Source organism: Lactuca sativa, chromosome 4 (assembly GCF_002870075.4).
Source record: "Lactuca sativa cultivar Salinas chromosome 4, Lsat_Salinas_v11, whole genome shotgun sequence".
NCBI lineage: Eukaryota > Viridiplantae > Streptophyta > Magnoliopsida > Asterales > Asteraceae > Lactuca > Lactuca sativa.
The window spans coordinates 43,253,484-43,264,501 of record NC_056626.2 but is presented as its reverse complement, the minus strand read 5'-3'; the positions used below and the strand labels follow the sequence as shown (position 1 = coordinate 43,264,501).

Sequence of the window (11,018 nt, the reverse complement as noted above, 5' to 3'; positions counted from 1 at the left end):
ACCGTCATAACAAGATTAAATAATTATCTTACCCCTTAGATTCATTCCAACAAATAATTTCCACAATATTCATCAATTTTAAGGTAATGAAAGTGAGGTAGAAAAAGAAACAAAAGAAAAATAGATAAAACGGTTGTTGTATTAACACATTAATCCATCCATTAAGTCGTGTCTGTATGTGTAGGATCCAACCATAACAATAACTTGTAACATGTATCATGTATCATGTTACATGTATGAGAATTGAGAAGCATCCCAATACCCAATACATCATATTCTGATACATGAATTGCAAATGTAATATATTTTAAAACTTAAATCTTACATTAACATCTTTAATTGTAGTCATTTTTCTGCTGAAAAACATATAACAATTTACACCATTTTTGACATTAAAAAAATTAACTAGCTGTAGATGGAGAAGTTGGGATCTTCCTAAAAGAACGATATTGTAGCCTAACCTTCTCTCCACTTTCAATAATATTTACAAGGTACCTGTGTACAAGTTTTAATTATTATACAAAAAAGAAACATATTTTTTTATAATTAAAACAACAAATTCTACAATATACTAACCACCCATTAAGAGATTGTGAAGTTATGATAGCTTCTTTCCCAACAAATTTATCTGGTGTTCTCCTGTTTCCCTGCACAACAACATTTTTTTTTAATTCAATATATTACTTTGTCAAAGAATTAATTTCAAAATAATAATAATAATAAAAATATCCCACCTTAATAACAACCTTCTCATTTACTGAAAATGGATACTGTACACATCTATGGGACCCATTTTCAGAATTACCATCCCCATTTACCTGAAATCAAATAATGTATTTTTAGCAAAAAAAATAAATAAATATTTATAATTATAGTGTTTTGATTATATAATATATACCCATCTGTCACTGACTTCTCTTCTTTGTTTTCGCATTGCAGCATTGTGAAAGAGCCTTCGATCATCCTCACGTTTAACAGCTCCAGCTGCAGCTCTTAAAGCTTTTCATAACATAAATAAAAAATAATCAAATTAAATTTAAATAAAAGGAGTTATGATTATAGATTATAGTAAGAAATAAAAACAATAAAAAGTATGTTACCATGATTAGGAATTAGAGGTGCAGTGCCAATTTCAGCATCACAGAGACTACATCTTCCCTGTGATGTAAACAAACAGATAAACCTTTTTTTTTTTTTATTTATAAAAAAGATATATACCAAAGTGGTTATTTATACTTTATAATACAATTTTCACCTACAGTTTCTATCACCCTCTTCAGCATCATGCCACCAAATGAATGCCCACAAGGAACAAACATAGCATCTTCAAGAAACGCGCCACTAAATCAATAAAACACCAAGTTAAATTAAAATCCAATCCAATCCATTATATTTTATAAAACTCAATAGTTTTGTAATAATGAAACAGCTTACGACAATGAATCAGATAGAACACTTCTCAATGACTGTTCTTTATTCGTAAACTTCCAAGCCGCCTTTATACAAAAATAAATATATATTGGTATTATTATATAGAATTTGACATTTCATTAAAAAAAAAAAAAAGAAGATTGACTTACAAAAACATTATCAGTTCCATTAGAAGGTGTATCTTCATCAGCAGAAAGATCATCCATAAACTGGCTTACAGAGATTGGGACATAGCTTTGAGGGATGACATGCCCAGCTGCCCTAATGGGAGAACAGTCTAATATGGCATTCCCTTGTGGCATCAGCCTAAATGCCAATGATGACCTATTTTATATAAAAAAAAAAACATTTTATTTTATAAATTATAATGATGTAATAATATGGTTTAAGATGAATTTGATGATTGATCTAACCTTCCAGCAGAAATGTGGTCTGTTGCAGCCCTATATGAAGCAGCAGGCCTAAGGCCAGCTGTTGCATGGCTGAGTGCTTTCCCTGTCAATAATAAAAGATCACCAGAATTTGAAACAATGTCTGCAACATACCATCTACCATTGGGATCACGAACCTATCAAATTCAAATCCATAAAACAACTAATGAAATGATTCACAGGACAAAGGATGAAGATGAAAACTGAATTCAAAAATATTACCTGCAGACCAGGTGAATCTGAACTAACTAATGTTAACAATCCCTTTTCACTTTCATGATTTGTTGTTATGTTCCCTCCACCAATAGCACTTTTTCCCTTTTGTAATGTGGGTAAGTATGATGCAACAAGTATGGATGATGATGCCTCATTTGCAGGTAAAGGGTTGTCATCAAGTAAATGGTTGAAAGCACTGAATTAGTGAGTAGATGAATGTTAAGTGTAACTTCAAGTGCAATAAATGAATGCTTGAATCCATGATTATGGTTCTTACTCGCTTCTTAAACGAAGGTGTCTAGCTATTGCAGATAAAGCAGCACGAGCAACCTTTCCCATGCATCTGAAAACATCTGACATGCATGGTGGAGATGAATCCATGTCTTCTACAGCCCTGCCACATGACATTTAGATGTCTGTGATTCCATCATTACAACAACAAGATGCAGCAGCAGGAAGTAATAATGTGCATTAGCAGGACAGTTTTTGATGTAACATAAACCTCATTAGCAGGATCTAAGAAGATAATCAGAGAATTTCACCATTGAAAAATGGAGAAGAGACGTACCTTCCTGCCCTATACTTATAGACACCAGTAGTACCATTACTGCTGTTCCAATTACCACTAGTTTGAGCCCTAGTTCTGAAATACAACCTCGCCGATTCCAATCCGCATCTCATCAATGCTCCATCATCGGTGCCTAATTCAATCACCGCCGCGTTGTGCCTCGTAAGCGAACCGGATAACGCCTCAATCGCTCTCAAATAAGAGTCGGTAGGCGCCCCGTCGTAAGGGATCAGGTCCGAGAGCCTTATTCTCGCCAAAGGCGAAGATGTCGGTATGATCATGGCGGGTTCTCCGGTAGGGTGAGCAGCGGAAATCGGCGTAACTAGATGGCTTGGCAGTTGGCGATCGGAAGCAAGAGAGATCGGCGACGGGAGCTGTTGCTGCTGCTGCATGTTATTGTTCGTAGCGGTGGTGGTTGTATGTGATGATCTAAAAGAAGGAGGAGGAGAGCTTATAGGGAGCGTTTCAACAGTAGTTGCCTGCTGCTGATGATGTTGATCTCGACCATTAATCATATCAATTTGTCGTTCTCTTTTCCAGAAATTGATTGAAGAAGGAAGGGAAGAGACCTAGGGTTCTTCTCGTGCTTCAAATACCACCATTTGCGTTCTGAATAAAGGGGTTTTAGTCTTTAGAGGTTTCCCGCTTCACTGCCGAGTTCCGCCGGACGAGAGCTGTGTCGCCGCCGTTTTGGTATGTCGAAACTCCCACTTGCCACGCCGATCGAAGGGTTTTTACTTTTTATTATAATATTTTTCTGGACAATATCCTAAGCATTATTTTTTAACATGATTAAGGACCTAGTTTCAAATTTGTTTTGTTTTGTTTCTTATAAAAAATTATAGATTATAGATGTTTTGTTTCTTATGACATATTTTAACAATTTTAACGGCCTTTTTATGAATACAACAACCAATTGGGTGTTCTTTGATGTTTATTAAGATGCTATGGGACAAAGAATATAGTGAATAGATGGTCATTTTGCTAGATTAGCTCTAAAAAGGTTGTTATAACGTGTATAAGCTACAAGTCTAGCATTTCAACAAATGCCTTTCTCGTTACTTGGGGCATTGCTTTATCATCCACATTTTGGCCTTTTTGTAATGTCAAGGAAGATGTGGATCATGTTTTTTATGGGATGACTTTTGAGTTCAGATTTGGAACCTGTTTTGTTCTTGGAGTGAGCTGCTTTCCGAGTTGCCAAAGAAGTAAGGTGGAGTTGTTCAAAGTTTTGAATACTTAGGCTCGTAGAAAGAAGATAAATAAGCTCATACTTTGTTCTATTCCGTGACTTGGATATTTGGAAAGCCCAAAACTCTCAGGAGATGTTCTCCTTTAAAGGTTACAAATGATATTTAATTTAGTTCCTTTTAATTGGATCAAGATCCGTTATCCATTATGTTAGCTGGTTTGATTGATGTATTTCCTCCAAAAATGTTTGTACTTTGTAATCTTTTCTAGCATCTTGCTAGATTTTCTAATGCATCCGCCCTTCAAAAAATAAATAAATGTCTTTTCTATTAATTCTGAAAACAAACTTTTAACATCATCCAAAATTGAGCCCAAAAGTTTTGCGTTTTGTTTTTCCAATTGATTTTGGGTATTTTCATAGGGGTGACAATTCTCGATACACCCATGACTTGATATGAAAATAAACAGGTTTGAGTTGAGATTTCTGATCCGTCAAATAAATAGGTTGTGTTTGGTTTACTATTTGGGTTTACGATTCAACCCGTCAGCCCTTATAATTTTTTTATTTTTTATTTTTTAAAAGGTATTACTACCACTTTAAAACAGGCTGTTCACTAGGGATGGAAATGATGAGGGGTTGACCATCCATATCTCCATCCCTAAGTGCCTAAACACATCTCCATCCCCATCCTCATTCCTGACGGATGTGGGGAATCAAATCTCATCCCCTTTTGATTTTGGGCTTTTCCCAACCCATCCCCGATCTATCAAAATAATAAACTCAACTTATGTAAAAAAATCAAGTCTAATAAGTTATCAAAACCGAAGGTCATGATAAGATCGTGTTCATATCAATTATAAAATTTAACAAGCATCAAAGGGAGAAGTGAGAATTTGGTATATGGACCGACAAATTAAGGGAATATTGACGAACTCTTGTAAACGAGGACATAAATTGATATACAGACTTTGTCTTTAATGGTCTTATATATATATATATATATATATATATATATATATATATATATATATATATATATATATATATATATATATATATATATATATATATATATAATGTCATCAAAGTGGGGACGAGGCGGGTTGGAGATTGGTATACCCGAACCCAACCCCATCCCCAGATTTAGAATAACGGGGATCCTCGGGCCCATTCCCAACACCCGTTTTTGCGGGGAATCCCCATCCCCAATTGGGGGGAGTTTAACCGGGTTCCCCATTGGGTAAAGTGAAATTTCCATGCCTATAGTTCACCATTTGGTGAAGACACAGAGACATTTTGCATTGCATTTGCAAGTGATTTTGCATAGCCCCCCTTCTTGGTCATCTTGAAATGAGCCTGAGAAGATTTGAACCCAAGACTTTCCTTTTGTAAGATTCCCCATATAATATATTATATTTAAGTTATCCGACTATGTCTATCAACCTATGTGTGTTGTGTGCCCTAAATCAAACCAGCCCTCGCTATTATGAAAATAATATTTGAGTTTAGGGTTTTGAGATTAACTTTAAGGTTTGATTTTGGAAATGCATGAAAAGTTTGTTAAAATTTAAACAGTACATCAAAATTTGGAACATATGATTTATGTAAGTAATATAAAAATAAATGTTTTAAGTGTCACTTCATAAGCAATGTCTCATGATTGTCATCTACAAATGTATTAAAAATAACACGTCAAATGTATGAACCGACATTGCCTATATTGGTAAAAACAATTTACCCAAAAATATTGTATGAAGCGACATATTTCTAGTTTAATTACAAAGAATATGACAGAATCACATTACAAGGCAACATTTCTATTGCTTCTTACCTTCATTTTCAAATCTTGAAAGATTTAGAGGTAAGTAAATATACAACCAACATTCCTTAATTACTTTTATGCCCCTGTCATTACACCACAAGATTTGATCGTATTCACATTCTTACCTACTTGTAAATCCATTCATTTGTACGCCCTCCACTCTCATCCATGTCTATAAAGATGCTGACTGCCTAAAGAAAGACCAAAGTACATTGCCTTAATGGATAATAAATGAGTTTTTCTTTTTATCTTAATACAGAAAAAACGACTTAATGAGATACGACTTAATCTGGTAAGCTGTATATGAACATACCTTTCCAATCCGAGGTCGCTCTTTCAATTTTTCCAAACTGTTTCGAATATGTGAAACAGCTCCCCAGCATTTCAACGTATTCGCCACGTCATCAAGCCTCAACAAGTACTCTTCTTCAGTCAGAGGAAAAGATCTCTGTCATGTCAATTGGATTTTTATCATTTTTTGTTTTTTCTAAATTGCATTAATAGTTGTAAATAAATAATATACAGTGTATTACATATCCTATTTACCTGTTCCATGTACTTCCACATGACATTCAATGCAAGGAGATTTTTACCCATGAATTCCTGCATCATATCAAGTTAAACATGTTTGAATTGAAATGTCAAGATCAAGAAATAGTCTACTCACAAGGGGATAAATAAAGCTTATATACCTTCTTTATAAGCTGAACATCATATGATCGTCCGTATTTTTTCCTAATAAGTGTTGCAAGATCAATCCCAGAAAAAGCAGAATCATCTACACCGATAATTCTTTCTAGATTTTCTCTCAGAATTTCATTGTTAACCTGTAAATTAAAACTTCATATTCTCATCTTCATTAACAGTTGAAAAGTGGAGAGGGTATAAAACTATAAATGTCAACTTACTGATTCAGAAGATTTGTTCTCATTTATATCATCATCAGAATCATTTGTATCTGCATCATCATCCATTTTACTAGAACAAACAATAGGATGCCAACGTTTACCTATACAAGAACCATGTACAATGCACTGCTTCTGGAAAAAGAGTGATTTACTTCCAGAAGAACCTAAACCTGAATCACTGAAGCATGGAATTGGAAAGATACGGCATCCTACTTTCATAACATGATCTTGACCTCCTAAAGCCCAGGTACAAGGAAGACTCGCTTGAACGCCTACCATATTCTGCAAAAGTTTTCATGGACGAGATAAGTGTTCGTAGTTTGTGGAGTTATCATAGATTCCACTTCCATTCTCAAAACACAACTACAGTTTTGATATTTCACGTCAAACCTAATAGTTATCAAATGCAAAATCTATACCGAATATACTGCATACTTCACACAAGCAATTGCCTAATGCCTAATGCCTAATGCCTAATGCGAATTTCCAGCACTTGTAACTATTAAGCAGTCAAAAATTGAAAAGTAATCAGTAAATGCAACTCTATTTCAGATCAAGGGGATTGATTTCTTAGTTAAGCGGCTCGATTCACCTATTGTTAATTGTTAACATTTTAAACACACGAGAAGCATTCGATTATCATTTTGAATCAACAACACGTTCACAAAACTGAAACATAACTTTCATACACAGAAACGACGAACATAAATTCAAACCTACTGATAGGATTATTTAGATGAGTAAAGACCTGAAACGATGATTGGATGTCAGTAACTTGAATAGGAAATTGAATTCGGAATCAGGAGGCGAATGAAACTATAGGCGTTGGTGGTCATGGACAGGGGGAAGAACGGAGGACCTCAGCTTTGGAGGCGAAATGAAAGAAGAACGATCGATATTCGATATATATGTGATTATATGTGGTGAAGACTGAAGACGTCTAAGTGATCACGACCGTTAATACCACTAACTAGAATTTGCGTCACGCAATCGCAAGTTTTAACGTCTCAGTTGTGCATATTATAGGGTAAAAAAGACGATTATTGACTTTTGTTTGACTACAAAACTTTCAAAATTGTTTCTATTTAGCCAAAGTTCTAACCGTGTTAAATAAGTCATTGAATCACGATTTTGTTACCATTTAGCCATTTGAACGGGTGTAAATCGATTGTCACTTGCCACGTGATAAAACCTTTTATCTTCACTCGTATGGTTTCTTCTGTTTGTTTTTCTGATTTACATCGTCTTATCTCCTCATTTATCAAGAAAACTTCATTGTCTTTGTCTCCCTATCCTCTAGTCTCGCTTCATCTTCTTCAAATATAACATCCTCTTCTAAGCGAAGATAAAACATTGATATTCACTTGGCATTGTATTTGATTTTTCATCACATCTCCTATCTTCTCCTCTAGGTATCTTTCATGTAGATTTTGTTTTGTAAAGTTGATTTAGTCAACATAAAGTTCAAGTGTAACAAGAATGAGGATTTGTAGCGGGTTCATCCTAGTCAACTAACGGATTTTACGTTTTTATTTTTTTTTATTTTATAGTAGGAAAGAATGCTAGTGACCATACTCTTAGGAGGTCCATGGAATATGTTATTAGAAGCTTTGAGAAGCAAAAAAAGGATCAAGAGTTCTTTGTTGAAATGCATAAGTCTTTTTGAGAAGCAAAAAAGGAATCAACGAAAGAGTTCGGATAATTCAAACCTCCGTCAAGTAGTATATTTTTAAGTGACACGAATGTTTGACGTTTACTTCTAAAAACACACTTGGGGGCATTTAACCAAATACGTGGTATGCATCTCCACACGGTATTGATAAATGGATGGGATTTGAAAGGTTTGAGAGAGCTTAACTGCCAAAACATAAGTTGAAACATTAAGATGGGTATAAGTCTGGAGGTCAAATAATAATAAAATGGATATTTATGAAAAATATAATAAAGAGAAAATAAGAAGGTAAAATTGTTATTTATGAAAGTTTAACAGCTCCGTCATTAGATTTAACGATGCAACGTCCAATAAAATCTCACATTAAGGATTAGTGGTCAAATAACATTAGATTTAACGATGCAACATCCGAGAGAATTTACAAGGATTTAAGACTTCGTCCACAAAAGTAGCTGACAGTGTTATATCTTTATCATATCTTTGGTGCAAACATAGGAGCAATGCGGGTTGCAGTAGCTGAACAGACCGTTGTTGTTCATCTTTTTCTCACCTTATGAATTCTATCATGTAACTGTTTATGTTTCTGTTTCGTTATGCTTCCTTGTACGTAAGCCCATGTCTTAGTTGTTTGCTAACCGTGGCTGCTTATATATATATATATATATATATATATATATATATATATATATATATATATATATATGGTTAGGTTCATATGAGACAATAGTATTTTGTGAGATAAAGAGACCAAATCTTGACCACTCATCTTGAATAATCAAAGGCTTAAATTAAATCAGATTAAACCACAAGAAACCACAAGTAGGCGGTGACATTTTTGTAATTAAATGGAACTCTAGGATTAGAATAAGGCACGGAGGGGCAGAAATGGAATTTTACATTCTATTTCATTAAGGTCGTAAAAAACACGCAGTGTTCTTCTAAATCTTCTTCATTCTGATTCATAAAACCCTAACCTCAATACGAACACTAAAACCTATTTTATTCAATCTCGATCATCAACATCTTATGTTTCCTTCAGATTCGAATGTGAATGCTCTGATTTTATCATCCTTTCATTCTGATTTTGATTCTAAAATCGGTCGAGCACAAATTGTTCCTGAATCAAAAGAAATCCAAATTTATTATTCGAACAAATGGATGCATAATCGGATTCAGCTTAAGTCATTTTAGGTATGTATAATAATATAATTTATCTGCATCATGATTCAAACCTTTCTTCATTTTTCTCACGCACAAAACCCTCCGCCTCGATGAACAGTAAAATCCTTTTTTTATTGATCTACAGTCTCGATTGAAGAACTGGTAAATCGAGATTAAGTTTTTCTTTCAACCATAAAATTCCTATCGTGCTTATTGTGATTGCCCTTATTCTGATTACATGAGATATTTGCGATTAAAGAACCCTAAAAATCCTCTTATTCACTTTGATTCATATTTTCTACTTTGTGATTCTGATTATGTCCCCTAATCAAGCTTTCAATCACCTAGCATTACAGAATCAAAGAAATTGGATCTAGATCTCAAGAATGAATAGTTCAACATAATCAGATTCAGGTTCTAATTCTCATATAATATCTGTTTTTTTTACTTCACTTAATATCTACTCCAAATAACTAGAATTTTCTTTTTTCTGTGTCAATGAAGTCAAAGGAAATGTGAATAAACCATGTTATATCTTTTTGTATATAACTTTCTTTAAATTTTGAAATTTGAATGTCTAATATTCTACTGATTCTTTGAATTTGTGATGAGAATGCATAATATTCTACATATTTTAGTATCATATTCTACATATCTGCACCAGTTAAACACCTTGTAATCCTACATTAACCTTGCAGTTCCATGAAGTACAATATGCTAGATATTTTAAAATATGAATGTGTGATATTTTTATTATTCTATAAAATTTAATGTGGAATGTATAGTATTCTACATATGTTAATATAATATATTATATATTCTGCATATGTTTGTGGAATGTGCAATATTTTGCATATGTTAGTATAATAGTCCTTTGCTAAACAGGTTGCAAACTGATGATTAACTTCTAAAATATTCAATGAATTGAATGTGTGATAGCATATTCTACATATTTGCACCAATTAAAGTCTTGGATTTCTATATAAACCTTGAAATTCCACACAGTACAAAATTCTATATATTTTAAAGTATGAATTATTATTACATGATAGTCTGATAAGTCATAATGTACTTCTTAATTTGATATAGATGTTACTTTGTTTGATTATTTCGAGGATCGAGTAAAAATATTAGTAAAATAGTGTTTGGTAACTTAATATTCTAGTTATTCTGATTTGTTAAGTTAGGTGTTACTTCATAAATTTGGTTTCAAATGTTAGTTTATTGATCAATCGAATGTTACTGTTTACTTTGATAAATCAGAACTAATTCATACACCAATGACTTTATTGTGTAAAGTTAAACTCTATTTGTAGAGCAATTTAACATTCTATATTTTCTTTTATCATAACTTGATGTATTATTCAAAGAATAGTTCTTTATACTTTATTAGGAGAATGTATAATATTAATTATTAATAAAATGAAGTATATGGTTAATAATATTAATACTATAATATACTAGAGTTTATTTTATCATAACTTTATGTATAATTCAAAGAAAGGTTCTTTATATTTTATTTGAGAGTCTATGATGTTGATTATTATTAGAATGTAGTTTTACGCTTTATAATAGCAATATTCTAGTTTTTTTCAAGTATTTAATAAACAAATTCAT

General features: G+C 33.0%; 2 protein-coding genes across 3 annotated transcripts; both read right to left on the bottom strand.

Moving 5' to 3' along the window:
* Positions 1-275: 275 nt before the first annotated feature.
* LOC111914650 (uncharacterized) lies at positions 276-3,628 on the bottom strand. Of its 2 annotated transcripts, none has more exons than XM_042900922.2 (12): positions 2,647-3,628; positions 2,356-2,472; positions 2,085-2,274; positions 1,845-1,999; positions 1,581-1,755; positions 1,435-1,496; positions 1,260-1,341; positions 1,101-1,158; positions 914-999; positions 735-818; positions 577-647; positions 276-495 (listed from the first exon to the last, which is right to left on the bottom strand). In XM_042900922.2, exons 1-12 carry the CDS (start codon positions 3,159-3,161, stop codon positions 402-404), a joined length of 1,689 nt encoding a protein of 562 aa, XP_042756856.1. In that variant the 5' UTR covers positions 3,162-3,628; the 3' UTR covers positions 276-401. The 2 variants fall into 2 exon arrangements, with proteins under 2 accessions (XP_042756856.1, XP_023766115.1); XM_023910347.3 differs by having other exon boundaries at positions 899-999; positions 2,647-3,527.
* A 1,907-nt stretch (positions 3,629-5,535) lies between these two features.
* Positions 5,536-7,475, bottom strand: LOC111914649 (uncharacterized). The gene is made up of 6 exons (XM_023910346.2): positions 7,317-7,475; positions 6,569-6,850; positions 6,353-6,487; positions 6,207-6,263; positions 5,974-6,108; positions 5,536-5,851 (listed from the first exon to the last, which is right to left on the bottom strand). Exons 2-6 carry the CDS (start codon positions 6,845-6,847, stop codon positions 5,786-5,788), a joined length of 672 nt encoding a protein of 223 aa, XP_023766114.1. The 5' UTR covers positions 6,848-6,850; positions 7,317-7,475; the 3' UTR covers positions 5,536-5,785.
* Between the last annotated feature and the right edge of the window lie 3,543 nt (positions 7,476-11,018).

Bases quoted from the DNA above. Each gene is read 5' to 3' on its own strand.
- LOC111914649 (XM_023910346.2), bottom strand. From the start codon at position 6,847: ATGGTAGGCGTTCAAGCGAGTCTTCCTTGTACCTGGGCTTTAGGAGGT. The intron at 6,488-6,568 runs GTAAGTTGACAT...TTTAATTTACAG, and splicing joins AGAACAAATCTTCTGAATCA to GTTAACAATGAAATTCTGAG. The intron at 5,852-5,973 runs GTATGTTCATAT...GTCTTTCTTTAG, and splicing joins AGCGACCTCGGATTGGAAAG to GCAGTCAGCATCTTTATAGA.
- LOC111914650 (XM_023910347.3), bottom strand. From the start codon at position 3,161: ATGATTAATGGTCGAGATCAACATCATCAGCAGCAGGCAACTACTGTT. The intron at 2,275-2,355 runs GTAAGAACCATA...TCACTAATTCAG, and splicing joins CACCTTCGTTTAAGAAGCGA to TGCTTTCAACCATTTACTTG. The intron at 2,000-2,084 runs GTAATATTTTTG...TGAATTTGATAG, and splicing joins CAGATTCACCTGGTCTGCAG to GTTCGTGATCCCAATGGTAG.